Below are 18,566 nucleotides of genomic sequence, written 5' to 3' on the forward strand. Positions count from 1 at the left end.
TGAACCAAACCGGCCAGGGCTCAGTTATTCTTTAGAAAGGCTCTCAAAGCTATTTTCTGAAGCAGTAATTACGCTAGTAAGTCTGATACGCATACAAAATACAAAGGCAAGGTTGGCCCTCATTAGCTTCAGGTGATTCAAGGTGGTCTTTCCCATCTCCCCCGACAATGGAGCAGAGAAAGGCACGTGGGGAGAAAGCTGGTTGAGAGGCTACCAGAGTGGAGCTCCCCCGCAGTCGCCACTGAGTGACCTCGATGGCCTTGGACAGTGCACTGGTGCCCACCCAACTGCCAACGCAGCTCACTGTCCAGGACTGGGGCACGATTGCCCCGGGCTCAAGGGCTCCTCGCTGTCCCCTCTGGGAGGAAAGAGCCGATGGAAGGACACAGGCAGAGCTGCTGAGACGTCTGGAGGTGTGACTGCACTCCGGGACCCTCTCAGGCTGTGCCAGGAGGGAGGACCGTGGGGGGTCCAGACATGCACGAGTGTCAACTTACATCCTCCTCCAAATTCGACATCTCAGGACATGACAAAAATGCTCTCTCTCCACCCTGGTTTCTTAATTTTCAGAGATTAAAACAAAACAAAACACTCGAAGGATGTCCACATATAAAACAGATTTTTTTTTAAACAAACTGTAAAGAGGAACACTCTCTCCCCCAAGAGCACCGAGCAGGTGTCCTTGCTCTCCACCGGGAAGCGGAGTGGCAGGACCTGGTCCTCTGCAGCGGGCACTCACCGAGCGTGTCCTTCAGGTTCTTGACCAGGGAGCCCTTCTTCAGGCTGTTCTTCCTCTCCACGTAGTTGGACGGCACATAGCCCGTCCTGTTGGCGGCATTCCGCACCCGCCACCACGTCTTCGAGTCGTCCAGCAGCCACAGGCGTTCGTTCTTCTTGATGTCGAGCTCCTGGTCCTGCTGGGCGGTGTAGTCCCACTTGGCTATAACAATGACTTCTTCTGTCATCTTTCATGGAGTCCTTCTGCCAGCAAAACATTTGGAGATGCTATTAGAGAACCAACCAAACACTTTATCCTCTGCATCAACTTGAAGTATTATCAACTGACAGCTCTTATTACAACTTGGCAACCGGCTTTCTCCTGCGTCTTGAAATACTCAACCCTAACATGACCTTCTCTCAATAAGCTTCACTATTGTTTAGAAACAGCAACCTTATAAAACAAATCTTAACTTTGCACACTGGGACTTCCGCATGCTCTGCCAAAGACAAAAACAAGCTTCCAAAAAAAATCTAAGCAACAATACAAAATGAAATGGGTTCATCGATGAAGCAGCACCAGCTCCTTATAGCTGAAAGGTTTATATCCACTTTCTTAGTATATGTTGAATTTTAAGAACGTATTTAATTTAAAAAACACACACCTGAACCCTTCCCATAAATTAAAATGAAAATAAATGTGGTATTAATGCAACATGGTACCTGCACTGGGTTCTGAAACACTGGTGAAAGGCAAACAAAGTCTAGTTACTGGCAATGTGCTAATGTCACTCTTAGTTGTGACCACTGTGCCATGCTTATAGAAGATGCTACTGTACTGGACGAAGGGTCTAGGTACCCAGCAATGCTGTCCACCTTTGTGACTCTCCTATGAACATAAAGTATTCTTGAAACCTGCACATGGGTGTTTATGGCAGCTTCCTTCATAACTGCCAAAGTTTGGAAGCAATCAAGATGTTTTTCAGTAGATGAATGGATAAATAAACTGTGGTCTGCCCTGGCCATTTCTGCTCAGTGGTTAGAGCATCGGCCCACAGATCAGAGAGACCCGGGTTCAATTCCACTAAGGGAACCTCGGATTGCAGTTTGTCCCTGGCCCCAAATGGGGTTGTGTGGGTGACAACCACTCGATGTGTCTCTCTCACATCGATGTCTTTCTCTCTTCCCCCCTCTCTCCCTCCTGCTCTATCTGAAGATAAATGCAAAAATGTCCTTGGGTGACAAAAAAAGAAATAAACAAACTGTGGTCCATCCAGATAATGGAATATTACTCAGTGATAAAAGAAAGGAGCTACCAAGCCCTGAAAACCCACGGAGAACCCTTCAGTGCGCACTGCTAAGTGAAAGAAGGCAATCTGAAAAGGCTGCACACTGTCTGATTCTCACAAAGACCCTCTCTTTGACCAAACTTGAGTCAGGCTTCTCTGAATCGCTTCCCTAACGAGGCCTTCACTTTGTACTTCCATATCCGTATATACATTGCTCAGTTTTTACAGGAATCATGCTAAGCTGGTTTGGCCAGAATCCTCCGCCCTCACCCAGGTGCAGCCTGGTCCCCTGGCCAGCCTTCAGGAAGAACCTGTCAGGTCAGTGCAGCCAGAATGCCCCCTATAAGGCTTCCTCCTGGGGACTGTCCATCCACTTGCCCCACTGCTCCTGGGCTGCAGGCTCCCACTGCTCCTTCCTGTGTTTGGGGTTGAGCCCAGCCTCTCTCCCCGACCGCCTGTGAACAGTCTGCCCTACCGTGCTTAACAAGTACCAAGGCTGACTGGTGGCATTCTGGAAAATGGCCACAGGAAGTTTCCAGGGGCACTGGGCTGGAGGGGGAGGGGTAGCTGGCAGGGCACACAGACCACAGGTCAGGGAAACTACTCTGCGTGGCACTCTAACAGTGAATACGATGTCATCCCACATTTGTCAAGACCCATACACAGTACAGTACCAAGAGTGAACTGTTCATGTACCTATTCTAAAATTAAAAGTTTACTAACACCAACAGGTAAACACAGCCTATCACATGTCCCGTGAAGTCAGATCTGAAGGCAGTAAGTAGCAGAGGTTTACCTGAATGACACCTGAATGATAACTGAATGTAACTACCAACGGTCTCAGCAGCTCCATGCTTCCAGGCAGAATATGGGCTGTATGTTTGTTTGTTTGTTTATTTATTTATTTTTTGTGGTACGTGCCCCTAGCGAGAACTGAACCCAGGACTCTGGTCCAGAGGCTGATGCTCAACTGCTGAGCCAAACTGGCCAGGACTGTATGTTATTTTATAGGGATGACTTCAAAATCACGGAGGCAACCTATGCACCTTGATGCTATGACGGTGTGAGAACCATTTAAAAATAATATTCTGCTAGATGCCATAGAAACTGATAAATAGGGCATGTTCTCCTCTTTCGTAAATTAAGTTGAAAATTTAAAGGTAATAAACCTTTCGTGAAGGAGGCCACGTTAATAAAGCTCATGTATAATGTATACAACAACCATTCTCGAAAGGTAGACAATTCTGTGATCTACTTCCAGAGAATCCCCAGTCCATACACGTGGCTCCATCCTGACCAAGCTTCCTGTCACGTTAGATTTGGAAAGTCATAAAGGTAATTTAAAAAACATAATAATGAGAGCAATAAAATGGGATTCAGAGATTATCCCATTTAAAATCCGGGTTTGTTTCTTAATTTACAATTTTTAAAAGAGTTTTTAACATGAACAGCCCAATCAAAGCAATGTGTTCGTTCCCTGCGTGACTTGGGGGAGGGGCTGGCGGCGTCTGCTTCCACGCACTCGGACGTCACGCGGGCCGTGGGGAACACCGAGCCTGGGCTCCCACAGACCCATGAGCAGCACCCCGGAGTGGCCTGCGCATCAGTTCCCACAGCCTGTGATCCCAACAGCCCTGGGAAGAAGGGAAGAACCCAACCAGAGGGAACTGAGGCACAGGCTGCACGCCTGGTCACCAGACCCGTGGCCTGGAATGAACCCCACGTCCAGTCTAAGAAAGAAACGCTGCGTGTGCGCCGGTAGCTGTCCCCGTGCAGGAGACAGGGTCACAGAGATGGCGGGACGTGGTCGGCCAGGGCCGGGATCTGAGCCCAGGCCTGCCGACTCCCACGCTGTGCTGTGCTCGCTCTGGGTGGGCGGGCGGTGAGGGTCAGGTGCGGCCGCGTGGTGACAGACTTATTCCAACCCAGGGGACCTGTGATTGCAGGACAGGTGAACGCTGAAAGCTCCTAGGAAAGAACGGTAGCTCCTTGGCCACAGCAATGGGTTTTGAACCTATTCTAAGTGATTTACGGCGGCTTCCCATCAAAATTAAAGCTTCGGGGGCCTGCCACCAACCAGCCCTCGCTCCGGGGAAGTCGGCGATCACCAGGCGCTTCACCCCAGTACTAAGGACGACGAGCGGACAACAGCTCCCACCCCAATACAGCCACCTATCAACACCCGGCTCACTTCTGCACTTCTAACCGTCGGCCAATCACAGCCACCCACTGCGTAACAGGTCAACCAATCCACGGACACTTCCGCTTCTGAAACCCAACCAGTACCCGACCCCGTATTTCCCCTAAGCTCCCCGCAAAGGAGCACGTGTGCAGGAGCCTGGGGCAGGAACACATTACGTAGCAGAACTAAGAACACAGGACTCCAGAGAGTAATTTTAAGTTAAAAGTAAACAGGATACTATTTCTGGATGTTTGCTTCTTTAAAGCCATTTCAGTGTGAAGTAGAGCACCCTCCCCTCGCCCACACCAGCACCCTGTATTCCTGCTCACACTTACTCTTTCTTCTCTCCGCCAACAGGGGCTGGAAAGGCTGGGGAGGCCCCCTCTGGAGGGAGCTGCATGGCGGGCAAGGGGGCGGATGTTACCCGAGACCTTGGGAAATGTTTCTAGCAATCAACTTTCTTTGTAAAAACCACCCTGTTAACTGCATCTCGCCAGGTTATGGCTGGGTTACATACTCCTCATACTAGCTGGTGTTCCTACAACATCCAGAAACGGTCCCAGATACTTCCACAGGGGTCTCGGGGGTCAAGCTGAACCACTTGGTCGTAATAACAAATGCAGGGCAGGAGTCAAGAATCTGGGATTCTAAGCTGAGCTGAACCACCTGTGTGTCCAGCTTGGACCCCAGCTTATTCTGTGACATGGGACTGACCATTCTTGCATTGCCTAGCCTCCCAGGGGCTCAGGAGCCACGTGATGACGAGGTGCTGGAGGGGGTGGGGTTCGGTGTCACACAGACACGGTTGGAGCCCTGTTATGTGGTCTTAGCCCAGCCGCCTTCCATCACAGGGGCAACTGCACTCCGTGAGGAAGGCCCTGTGCACACCACCCCGCACAGAAAGGACGCAGGATGGGAACCACAGTCCTCACTGACCCCTCTGCACTCACAGCCACTTTATAAAGGTGAGTGGGCTGTGCCCTACAAACCCTTCCTCCTGCCGGGGTTACAGGGCACTGACCAGCAGCAGCCAGTCGTGCGAGGCACAGGGCTCCGTGGGGAGTGGGACGGCCAGGTGTGCTCTCTGTGACTCCAGCCCTAGGCGAGGGAGCACCTCCCTGTAGACACCAGGCTGGTGGCAGGTGGCTCCAGCAGCAATGGGCCACGGATGAGGAATTATGCCCAGGCCAGTCCAGAAAGGGAATCCTGTCTGGCCTTTCCCTCACTATGACAATGTTTTCCTCTCTTGGAAATATTTACTTATAAATGTTTTCAAATAGTGCATTTGCCTTAGGAGATATCAAAGAAGCAGTCTCAGAAGCGACTAAAATACCCTACACGTTCTTTACTGAAGTTTCCGGTTGTGTGGCAGGTGAAAGGCTGCCAGATGCCAACGAGGTGGCAGGAGTTGGCAGGAACCCGTGGCTTCCTGTGGGGCACACCGAGGCCAGCTGGTGGCTCTTCACAAGCAGAGCCACTAATCACAGCTGATACACTTCTGTAGGACACGATACAGAATCCAGTGGCCGTTCCAGCGCTGAGGATGCTCAGTAAGCTGTGACAGCAAGGTCTTCCTACTCCCGAAGGCACCAAGATACACCACACGTAAAAGAGAATATAAACCTTAGTGCTGGGCTCAACACAGGACTTTTCCATAGAGAGGGAGGAGCCAACACCAGCTGCTGCCATGGGGCTCGGGGGCACCCGGCCACACACGGGAAACCAACATTCACCCGGTGTCCTGCGACAACTGTCTACACGGGTTAGCGCATCGGCTGTTCACCACAAACCTCTGAAAGAGGAATTACCCAGATACTCTTAATAAGTGAGGAAACGGGTGAAGAAATATTAAACAGCTTGCCCAAATCCACAAAGCTGGAAAGGGCCTGAGATGGGATCCAAACCCACTAGAACTGCCTGTCACAAAGTCGGACCTCATCTGTCACCCTCCACGGCCGGGTAGCACCCTTGGGAGCAGAATTCTGTAGCACAGCTAAGAAGAGAAACCCCAAAGGTAAGGTCGATACACATCAACAAGACTGAACTCGTTTCATTCTGATGAACTGTTAAGTGGAAGTACTAAGGGAGGGACAGCAGGAGCTCCGGTTCTCCAGGTAGATCCAGGAAGGGTCTTATTTTTATCCTCACCGGAGGATATTTTTCCATTTTTTGTACAAATAGAATGGGAGGGAGAGAGAGGAAGGGAGAGAGAGAGAGAAACATCGCCGTGAAGGGACACATCGAGTGGTTACCACCCGCACGACCAACCCGGGCCGGGGACAAACTGCAACTGAAGTACGTGCCCTTAGCGGGAACCGAACCCGGGTCTCTCCGGACCGCAGGCCGACGCTCTAACGGCTGAGCCAAACTGGCCAGGGCAAGGGTCTTATTTTTAAATACGTCATCAGGGGAGGGGAAAGGAAGCCTAGAATAACTGAAAGGTAAACACAGGCCACGTGGGGAGCAGGCCTCTCCATACGGCTGCTGGGGGCGGACCGCCACCTCTGCAGCCGCTCCTGCGAAGGGTGCTCGTGGTACAGCAAGGCTGACTCGCCAAGACCCTCGACCTCTGCTCCACGGGTTATTTGGGAGAGTATCTTTTTTATGATTTGTTTTCTAACTTTACCAGATAACAGTCCAAGCCTGTGGCCTGTAAAGCCTCTTCGTCTCTGAGTTTGTGGAGGTTGTTTGTGGCACCGACGCGACCCCCTTCTGTAAATGTTCCTCTCCAGTCGCTCAGCCCCGAGGCGGGTGACCGTGGGGGAGGTGCACTCCAACCACCATTTCTGTGTCTGTAAATGGGGTCAGGGCTTCTGTGAGGATGAAATGCAACAACGGAAAGATCAAGTTCCGGACACCTGGTCTGTGCAGGGTACATGTTGGACGTTCCTACATGTGGAGGACTCACTGGCCTTGAATGACGCTTTTATAGGGGTTCAAAACCGCAGTAGATCATTTAAAACCAGGAAACACAGAATCACCGAAGACGAATGCTCGAAGGCAGCGCCATGCAGATGGGGTGCCACGCACTGCGAATCCTGTTCAGGAAGGTAACAGAGACCCCGGCTCTCGGGTGACCCCAGCTCCCACGGCAACAAATACTAACGGCACAGCTTTTCAGCCCAAGAGACGTTCATGTGTCCACAGCACTGACCAGGATGTGTCAAAGACAGGAGGTGTAGGCGAGTTATTTTCAAAACAGAAATTTAAAGTATCTGTTGATGCTTATTCCAGAGAACCAGCCAATGAAACCCTCCTGCCCGCCTAGTCCTGAAGCTCTGGGGCTCTGGACAGAGCACTCCTACCTCTGGGCTCCTGCCAGGCCTCTGCTCCTCAGGCTGCTGGTTCCCCTGCCCATCAGACACCCCAGTATCCCAGAGCAGCACTGGCCACTTCTTTTTTGAATCCTCAGACCTGAGGATATGTTTTTATTGATTTTAGAGAGAAGAGGGAAGGGAGAGAGAGAGACATTGATATAAGAGAGAAACATGGATCAGTTGCCTCGTGTACACATCCTGACCAGGGATTAAACCTGCAGCCTGGGTATATGCCCTGACCGGGATTGAACCCACAACCTTCTGGCAAATGGAACGATGCTCCAATCAACTGAGCCACTTGGCTAGGGCCGTTTATCACTTTTTGAAGAGTGATTACAGGACGTATTAGCAGAAGCTCAAGCACACAATATACCACATGATTTCTTTTTTAAATTGTGGGAAAATATACTTAAAATTGGTCAGAATGGAAATTTTTTGGTGTATATTCAGTGGCATTAAGTGCATTTACATTGTTATGCAACCATCACCACCATCTGTCTCTAGATACTTTTCATCTTCCAAAACTGGAACTCTGTTCCCCAGTCACGCCAATGCCCACCCCTTCCCCTGGCACCCACCTCCTACTTTCTGTCTCTGTGAATCTGACTATTCCAGGGACCTCACAGCACTGGAATCATCCGGCATTGCCCTGCTGTGTCTGGCTTACTCCCTAGCATGATGTCCTCAAGGCTCTTCCACACTGCAGCACGTGTCAGAGTCCCTTCCTTTTGAAAAGCCTGGACGATATCCCACTGTATGTATGTGCACATCGTGTCTGTCCATTCATCCATCCAGGGCCGCCTGGGCTGCCGCACCTTCGGCCATCGTGCCTAGTGCTGCCATGGATACAGGTGTGCGAAATCTCTCCAGGGCTCTGCGTGCGATTCTTCGGGGTACATACCCAAAAGTGGAGTTGCTGGAGCACAGGTAGTTCTAGTTTTAATTTTTTGAGGAATCACCTAACTATTTTCCATAACAACTGCACACCTGACATCCCCACAGGCAGTGCACAGGGTTCCAGCTTCTCCACAGCCTCACCAGTGTTTTTATTTATTTTGTTTTTTTGACAGCAGCCATCCTACTGGGTGTGAGGCACATATAATTTCTTAGGTGAACCTTCTTTTTACTGAATCCTGAACAGGATTTGTTACTCAGTGGCAATTCTCAAGAAAAACCAAATGTTATACTTGATAATAAATCTAGGGTTTTCTGCGATCCTTTTTTTTTTTTTTTAAGTGGATACCTATTTTTTTTTATCCTTACTGCCAGAATCAGGCAATAACCCCTCATTAAACCACATTAAGAAAAATATCTGCAAATGTGAGTTTATCAACCAGTTCTCGAGAGTTAATCACCAAGGCTCATATTACTCAGCGCTACAGAGCGAAATGCCCGGGCACACCGTATTCCAAAGACGGGACGCCATCCGTGGCCCCAGCCATGCTGCGGGCGTTTTACAGAGACGAAGCCGGGAACTCTGTTGCTCAGCTAACTGCTGGGAACGCTGTTTTCTACACATCATTTACCCCTCAAGCCATAAGAGCATCCATGCTGCTGACCTCTCTCAGTTTCCTCATGGCGTCCTAAGACATCCATCACACTGGGAAGGAGGCTGAGGAAGGTAAGTGATGCCTGAGTACCATCATTTTGGAGAATCACTGTCAATTTTATTACACAGTATTAATGGTAAAACAAGTAAAACTCAAATAACTACCCTGGAGCTGAAGTCGACACAGCCCACGCCAACCTGGGACACAGCACAATGATGAAGTCGCGAGACAGACACCAGCAATGGGGAAAAAAAATAGTCCCCAAAGTCAAATTCATAAAACAGAGTAGACAAGCGGCTGCCAGGGACTGTGGGGGTGGGGACGTGGGGAGAGGTTGGTAAAAAGATCAGTCTCAGCAATAAGACCCGAGGATCTGGGTAAGATAGGCTGACTCTATAGCTGATAACAGCATTCCGTAACTGACACTGACTCAGAGCAGAACTTAAGTATTCTCACGAAGAGAGAAATACATGAGATTACGGGTGCATTAATGAACTAGAGTGGGAACCTTTCACAACGTACAATATACCAAACCACCACGATGCGTTCTTTAAATACCTTGCAACTTTAGTGATCAATTCTACCTCAATAGAGCTGAGCTTAAAAGGAAAAAGGAAAAATACCCGTTTATGAAAATGAACACTGATGTCTGGTGAAACTGACCCTCCTCTAAAACGCTGAGCGCTGTCAGACAACGCTGCCCACGCCCACGGAGCACAGATGGCCAGCACTCACCACAGTTAGGGGCTTATCAGGCATATTTTTTTCCACAACCAGAAAAGTAGTTGTAACTTTTATAACTCAAGCATCTATTTCATAAACATTAAAATATAAATGTCACAAGCTTCTTCAGTTCTTACTAATGAATTCATCTACATTGATCAATACCTGACCTTTGTCCTCACTACCTGCTATTCACCGTTCTCTGCCCAATTCGGAAACACACAAGGGTGAAATAGGAAGGCAGTGATCAAAACACATTTCTGTATTCCTGGGTCTGCTAATTCTCAAATATGATTAAGCTACCAAGATCATTCAGATCTACATAGCTGATGTCTACATTCCCAAGCATTCTATGGTTTAGATTTTCCAATTTAATGGAAATTACAGAAAGCCCCCCTGTGCCTTGCCCTGGGGCTGGGGACCCTCACCCCTCATGCACAGCAGGGAGCCTGGCCCAGGGCAGGCGGGGACCCGTACATGAGCGGGCACAGGGACTACTCTGCACTTAATCACTACTCAGGGACCGCTACAATGCTTTCGGAAAAATAAATGCTGATATCTATCCCAAGTGTACCATTCTTTAAAGGAAATCTTCCCTATCATTCAAGAACGCCAAGTGAGGAAATAAAGATTTCTAACATATGTCCTATTTTTTACAATACATTTTATTTCTTACAACTGTCTTAGTTTCCCCTATTAATAACCTCTTACATCAGTGTGGTACATTTGTTACAATTAATGAACTAACAGTGATACATCATTGACTAAGTCCCTATTTTACTCAGATGGCCTTAGTTTTTCTCCTAATGCCCCCCCACCTTTTTATCCTGGGACCCCCATCCAGGATACCACATTACTAGTTGTCACCTCTCCTGTGGCTCCTCTTGGCTGTGACAGTTTCTTAGACTTTCCTTGTTTTAATGACCTTTACAGTTTTGAGGGCTATTGTCAGGTGTTTTGTAGACCGTCCCTTAGTTGGGATTTGGCTGATGATTTTCCCCTCTGAAGACTGAGGTTCTGGGTTTGGGGGGGAGGAGGAGCACAGAGGTCAAGTGCTACTGCCGCTGCATCCCAGCAAGGGCACCTGCTGTGAACATGACCCAGGTGTTATGTCACCGGTCGCCTGGTGAGGTGTGTCTGCCAGGCTTTCCCACCGTGAAGTCATTGTTCTCCCTTCCCACACTGCTGTGCGGAAGGACATCTCCAACCGCACCCACGCAGGGAGGGAGCTGTGCTCGCCTCTTGAGGGAGACACCTGCAGAAGGGCTCCGCAGTTCCGCACAGGTGTGTCTCCCCTCCTGTGCTTAAATTTATCCCATCACTTACGTCAGTATGAAGTTACTGATCTTCATTTTATACTTACAATCCAATACTTAATTATTTTGTTGCTCAAACTGTTCTAACATTGTCTATTGAGTGCACTTGCAGTTGGGTGCTGGGTCCCTTTGATATACCATCATTGTAAGTATGTGTGAGTGTGTGACTGCGAGTGTGTGTGAGAGTACGTGTATGTGACTGCATGTATGAGTGTGTGTGACTGAGTATGTGTGTGTATATGAGTGTGCATGTGTGTGGCTGTGTGTGTGTATGCGAGTGTGCATGTATGTGCCTGTGTGGCTGTGTGTGACTGTGTGTGTGTGTGTGTGAGACTGTGTGAATGCAGCTGTGTGTGTGACTGTGTGAGCATGGCTGTGAGTGTGTGTATGTGACTCTGTGAGTGTGGCTGAGTGTGTGCGTGACTGTGAGTGTGTGTGTGTTTTGAGCACATCCTTGCTCTGGCACACAAGACACTGCAGGCTCCCTTGCATCTCTTCTGCTCTAGTCCCAGAATCAGTCTGGCTGATTGGACAGTAACCAGTAGTGTCTACAGCCCGCTATCGGCCCATGTTACACGCGAGATCTGCGTCACTCTGGTCCAGCTCCTGGGAAGCGGCATCGTCAGAGAAGAGGCTGCTCTGTGCGTGTGCTGGTGCCTGATTTCGACTAGCCTTCCCTCCTGCTGAGCAATGTCTGTACGCATGCCTTGCACAAGTGACCTAACTTCCCCCTGCAGTGTCCACCCCGTGCCTGTCCCATCCCCTCATAACCACGGCCCCTCTCCCACCACCCGCTTCTCCCGGAGCCGACTTCCTGGGGCGCGGTCCCATGCCCACCTCCTCACTGACCTGTGCCAGAGCCTCCGGGTCCCACCTACAGTCTCTGCTGCCAGCAGCACTTCACGTGCTCCAAGCCTATTTCCCCTTGACCTGAGTGAGCCAAAGCTAAGTAGCACATGGCAAGAGCACTCAGAGATCTCAGCGGCTCTACACAGTCTCTGAAGAGACTGCCAAAAGTTCCAAGGGGGCGTTCACACCTAGCCCACACTGGCCCGGGCAGCCGGCCATGCAGCGGAAGCACCCACAGCCCGCTGCCCAGCCTGGCTCAGACTTCTGACCGCTGGCAGGCCAGCCGCTGGTGCTGGCTTCCCACTCCATGCCCCTCTCCCCCTCTGCAAGGGTCTCTGTCACACCTTTCTTCTCCACCTGCTAAACTGTCCTCTCTTTTCTGCAGTCTCCGCTGGTCAAAACCAGAAGCGGTTAGAAGGAAGCGTCTACCCATACCTGGGGCACTGTGCTGTCCCTTTTATTCCTGGGCTAGCCTCTGGGTCACCCAGGCCTGTCCCTGCATACTGGATGCCACCCCCTCTTGCCTCCTGAAGGAATCCGCTCCTACAGTTATCTGCCTGCTCCACTGCGTCAGGAGTGTTTCTCTTCCCAGCCATCCTAGCTGCTGGGTGACAGCTGACAGGCCCGTCAGCCTTTCCTGAGCGCGCCCTGCACCCGATACCTCCGTCACACAGCCCTGCTCCTGCTCAGGCTCCTGACCGCCCGATGCAGGGGTGGCGGCTGTCGGGGCTCTACGCTGTCCTGGCTCTGAACCATCTCCACGCAGGCTGCTCCCAGACGCAGGTCTCACTGCTGCTCTCTCCCTGAGCACAGCCTTCTGCTCCCACCCACCTAGCCCACACCTCCACCTGGACGGCAGGGTGACTTCAGGGTTAACACGTCCACACAGAACTCTCCCTTCTCTCCACCAAAAATGAGAGACAGCAAACCAAATAAATAACAACAGAAACCTCCTATCTCCCAGTGTTCCCGTCTGAGCGAACGACAGAAGACAGCCATTCACCCCGGTGTTCATCCGGCCAAAAGTCTCAGACTCCTCTCTCACTCGCCACCCACTTCATCGCAACCCCAGAGGCTCAAATGCGTCTGGAAACCGACCAGGCCCCGCCCTCCACAGCCCTGCCCCAAGCCAGCAGCACCTCCGGCCTGCCCCCGCCCTTCCTCCTCCGGTCTGTTTCTATCCCAAGCAGCTCCAGCCGGTCTCCCCAACAGCATTCTTGTGACACTGTGAAATGACAGTGACTTGTGTCACTACTCTGCTCCCACCTCCCGGTGGCTTCAGCTTCCCAGTCACCCCCGCCACACTGGAATGCAACCCAGAGGCAAAAACAACACGGCCCTGGGCTCTGCCCAAACTCACACCCCTGCTGCGCACACCCAGCTGCTTCTCAGAGCCGCCAGGTGGGCTCTTGCCTGGGGCCCTCACACCCCTGCGGCCTGCATGCTCTCCCAGACCTCCCGGCTCCTGCTCCCTCTGTTCAGGCCTCTGCTCAGATGTCACCTCTCCTGCTCCTCCTCCCTTTCCTATCCCACTCGACTACATCCCAGCCCCCCACCAGGGCTGCAGCCTCCCCTCCACACCTCGGTCTGTCTTCTCCCCATGACGCTGCCCAGTACGTCACACATAGTGTACTGACTGCCGGTCCACTCCTCCCCCAGAGTACTTCTTTGAAGAAAGGACTCTGACTCCCCGTGCACAGGGCCCTGGGAAGGTGTGAGGTACGCAGCAGGTAGGTGCAGGAGTGTGGGTGGGCTGCCCAGGCCTCCTCCACAGGAGCCCCACGTGGCGCCAGCCATCTGTGCTGAAGTCCTCGTCTGTGACCGATCCCAGCGTCAGGCTTCATCTCGCCCCATCTCACCTCTGGCCCCTGTCACTGCTGTTCTACACAATAAGGGCTCCTGACTCATGATGGAAGCCATGGAGTGTTCCAGTTAAAATGCTCAATTTCAGCCCTGGTGGTTAGAGCGGTCCTGAGACCTGGGACCCGGGTTCGGTTCCCGCTCAGGGCACGTACCTCAGTTGCAGTTTGTCCCCGGCCCTGGTGGGTCGTGCAGATGGCAACTACTCGATGTGTCCCTTTCACGTCGATGTTTGTTTCTCTCTCTCCCTCTCTCCCTCCCTCCCACTCTATCTGAACAAAATATCAAAAAATGTCCTCGGGTGAGGATAAAAAAAATTTTCAATTTCATATGTTCAGCCACTTTGAGTAAAAGGGTGAAAGTACATGAAATATACATTAATATTCATGAAATGCAGATCGATAGCGAACGTGAACCTCCCAGCTCTTTCTAGCACTCGTGCAGCGGCAGATAATAAAGACAAAAGTTTGGCAAAGCTCATTAAACCACTGAGAAGCACCATCTAGGACTAGACCCTGTACCTGGCAAAAATAAGCACTATCAGTAAAATCCCAGCATTTAAAAACTTTGTACTTATATTTACCCCCAAATTTAAAGAAAAAGGCTGCTGAGCACTGAAACCACAGATGGACTTGGCCCTTTGGCAGCGCTGCGGGGCACAAGGCCCCTCAGTCGACGGCACTCAAGCTCACAGTGGCACCCATTGTCCACACAGCAGAAGGCTGCTGGAGCTGAAAGACAGTCTGGGTTCTCAAGTGGGCGTCATTGATTTGCATAGAGAAAAACATAATGAAACACCCTTGCAAAGAGCTGGCTGTCAGCAGCCCCGTGATGCAGACCGGGATCTGGACTACCAAACACTACAGTTCAAGGAGGGAGACCCACAACTCAACTGAAAAGCAGGCAAAAGACCACTGCACAGAAGGGCACCAGCGGCGAAGGAACAAAGGCTCAGCCGCATCCGGGGGAGAACAGAAGCGAGACACCCCTACCCCCGACGGGACACGGAACACGACTGAGGTGCAGGCAGGCGCGGATCGAGGGGGGCAGGGGACTGTCACAAGGCAGGCACCGCAGGAGAGGACTGGCCCTGTAAGCCGGGCTGCACGCTACTCAGGACAGCGCTGCTCCGACAGTCAAAGGACAGAACAGGTGACCAGCAATGGGAGGGGCAGGCGGTCTTAAGCCCTCGACCCGGCTGCTCTGCAGTGCAGTGTAGACAGCTTCCCCAAGTGAGGCCTGGCGACCATGCCGCGAGCAGACAGGCAAGGGCTGTCCACACAGTTCCACGTCTTCAAGCCCCAAAACGAGCCATCGACACAACCGTGTTTACACGTACGTGGTGAAGCTAAGTTTGAAAAGGAGAGAAATGGGGGGTTGAGCCAGGTGCCCCAGGAGAGTTCTCAGTAAGTTACGCAGACTCCCCACCCTGAGGGTGGGCTGCGCCTAGAGCCTTGCTCCTGAGGAGGAAATGACTTCTGCGAGGAGAACCCTGACAGCATGGCCTCCGCGAAGTGACCTAGGTCAACAGCACCCAGAGTCAGGTGGCCGCCGTGAGCCCTGATATGAGAGGACATGGGTACTTTACCTGGGATCTTCAACCCCAAACCCATAACCCTAGTCTAGTGATTTCCAACCCGTGAGCCCCAAGGATTTTTAAAACACGCTGCAGTGGACTATGCAGTCCGGGCACTGGCCCCTTTCCCTTAGACTGGCAAAGAAAAAAGTAACAACAGCCAACACAACAATAGCCGTCTGGTGTGAATGAATCAAAGTTATACCTATTTTTTTGTCAGATCGACAAAAAATACATTTTTTGGTGTGCCACAGAATTGTAGTAATTAGTGTCTGTGCCATGAGATAAAAAAGGTTGAGAATCACTGCTCTAGTCTAATGAGGAGATGAACGCCAGACAAACCCCAAATGTGGGACACCTGACAAGTGCTCCTCCAAGCTGTCAAGGTCATCAAAAGCAGGGACGGCCTCGGACGGGGCCTGGGGACCCGCAAGCAGTGCGTTCTCTGCTGCGGGCAACACTCCTTGCTCTGCAGTCTGTGCCTGGTGTGAACGTGGCCACCCCTGAGCCTTCATTATGACTCATGTTTGCACGACATATCCTTCCGCCCTTCAACTGCCAACACACTATGTACACACAGGCCTATGTACGTGCATCTGAGTGTGCCAGGATGGGACGGCGGACACAGGCTCCTCGGAGGAAAGGTACTCAGCGTTGGAATGTGGGAAGTGGGGGAGGCATCTGCAATGACCCACACTCAGGGGCCTGGATGATACCAAGGAGTCAGAGCCTGTTACCAGAATCCCTTCGGAATCTGCCTCTAAGTTGGGAATAAGAAATTTCTGGTCTATTAGTCATATTTTTGCATTAAAAAGCCTGAGTGATCAAGTATTGCGTATAGAAGCCTCTGTAAGTTTCCCATTCCTAAGACAGTCAGAATGACAGGCCTCCCCACAAATCATGCACATGGCCAGGAACACGGCCAAGGGGACAGAGCTGGGCGCCAAGGTCAGCCTTCAAGGGACAAGCGCTCCTAGCACCCAGCTCTGTTCTAGGGGATGTAATGCAACCCTTTCCTAACCAGAAGGCCCGGGGTTCTCACAGTGCCAGGGACTCCAACCCTGGCCGACAGGAACCGAGACCAGGAAAATGTCCTCAGGGTGTGACGCGACTGATGGCAGGGCTGGCGCGCGTGTTGCCTCTGCAGTCACAACCGTGTCCCACTCCTCGTGTCTCTGCAGGTGAGCCGGACGTTGGCTCCCGGGGCAAAGGGAAGGGCTCTGCAAAAGTCCCCACGAGAAGAGAGGTGATTTCCCTTCCACACAAACAACAGACTGCTGGGGGTTTCTCTCCTGAGCCTGAGGAGCCCACCGCCCCGAGTGGGCCCCAACGCGGGAACACGAGGCGTGGAGAGGCAGTACCAGCACTCTCATTTCGGGATGTTCTTAGCACCACGATGCCCAGAGATGCGTCCTGTTTCCTCCTGGTATTGTGTTAGATTTCTGTGCCTAAGATCAGTTTCCCTTGAGGCTTAGCTCACCAGAAAGATCAAAAATCAGAACTGCCAATAAACGCTACCAATTAGTTGTGGAATAAAAATGTTTTAAGCCTCATGAATTGTCTAAAGTGTGAACATATGAAATTCTCACATGGAGAATGGCAGATTGATGCAGACACACAGATGTCCAGGCCCTCAGCTCCTCCCGATTCCTCAAGAAAAACGTGCATTTCAAAGTGGCCCTGAGCAGAGAGGGGCATTGGCACCTTTGGAAGACGGGAACACTGCACGCGAGTCACCTTCCCCGCCGTCCCTCTCCTGACCTTACCTGGCTCGCTCTCGAGCATGGAGGGGAGATCAAATCCAGGGTCCACAAGAGCAGGTTCCAAACTGGCAGAAGAGAACGCCTGGAGATGCTTTGAAAATAAGCACTTTGCCCAGGCTTCCCTGCACGAGGAGGAGGAGGAAGCAGATCCAGGACCAGCGGTTCTCACCCGCATCACTCCCCTGAACCTCGGGGGCATTCAGCACCAGCTGCCCGGGCCCAGCTGCCGGTGCCAGGCGGGGGCTCCGGCACGCAGCCCGTGGGCGCTGACTCACAGAGCTCCCGAGGCCTGTGTGCCGGCTTCTGGAGAGTGAGGAGTGAGGCAAGGGCCATGCTCTCCATCTGTCCCGGGCAAGCGATCGTGTGTCCCGCTCTCTCCATGCCTGGCCCCACTCAGCTGAGAGAAGCCAGCAGCATCGGCAGCTCGTTGCCCGGGGAAATCCTAGTCCCCTGTCCTGGAGTCGAGACTAAGGGGACAGATGAGCCCGGTGTCTACTGCAGTTGAGGGAGGAGGAGGTACAGTGGCGTCTCCCACACCTGAACACTTCCCCAGAGAATTCTGGGGGGTGTAGCAGCCAGGGTTGTGGTATCCAGCTGTCCAAGCAGTCTTGTCCCTGAATTCCAAGATCACAGATCCGAACTCCTCTAGTTCCTCCATGTCACTAAGAGACCTGAGGTCAACACACAGCCTTGAAAAGCACAAAGAGACATCAGTTCCTCCACTGCGCACCGCATGTACACACACACACACGGCACTCTCCAGAGACCTCTGTTCCAGGCACACGCTGAAGAGGTTTGGGATGTGACCACTGGGAAAATATGACCAATATTTTACACAACTGTCTTGAACAGGAGCTTCTGGGTCATAAGATGTCATATGAAGATGACCTGTATTTAGCTTCTCCCACAAAAGAGGCCTCCACCAGACCCAGGGGAGGCAGTCCTGTCCCAGGCTCCGGGGATCAACGCTGTCTCTGCTTCTTCTGAGCTTAACATGGGACGTCCCTCTTCATCTTTTGGGGGCAGAGTCTCAGACCTGACGCATTTCCCACTCACGCTGCCTGAGTGCAGGGGTGGGGAACAGCAGAAAGCGGCCTTCTATGGAAACAGAGCGCTCTGCTCCCTGCAGGGGGCGGGGCTGGCCGGAGCCCACACAGGAGGCGGGAGAGCCAAGGTGGATAAACAATCAGGGTCCCCCTTACTTCTTCCAGAAAGCAGTCAAGCGGAAATCCACCCAATTCACTTGTCGGTGTTACTGCTCGTCAAGCTCAACTCTTTGAGGCTGAGAAGGCAATGTCTTTACACAGCCAGATGCCCGGTGGGCCGGCAGCCACAGCAGCCACGGCCGCCACGGCAGGCACAGCCACCTCCCCCTCAGCAAGGGGAGGCACACTAGTTCCCATTCAAATTTGCTTTGGTTAATA

The 18,566-nt window shown here is 51.9% G+C and overlaps 1 protein-coding gene across 1 annotated transcript in view; it reads right to left on the reverse strand.

Moving 5' to 3' along the window:
- The window catches only part of NCK2 (NCK adaptor protein 2), a 140,536-nt gene that overhangs the window by 40,658 nt on the left and 81,312 nt on the right, over positions 1-18,566 (reverse strand). Inside the window, exon 3 of the mRNA XM_036263158.1 lies at positions 740-981. Within this exon, the coding sequence (XP_036119051.1) occupies positions 740-965 (226 nt within the window). The 5' untranslated portion in view covers positions 966-981. The remainder of the gene's footprint in view (positions 1-739; positions 982-18,566) is intronic.

This window comes from Molossus molossus, unplaced genomic scaffold (assembly GCF_014108415.1).
Source record: "Molossus molossus isolate mMolMol1 unplaced genomic scaffold, mMolMol1.p scaffold_m16_p_15, whole genome shotgun sequence".
NCBI classification, from domain to species: Eukaryota; Metazoa; Chordata; class Mammalia; order Chiroptera; family Molossidae; genus Molossus; species Molossus molossus.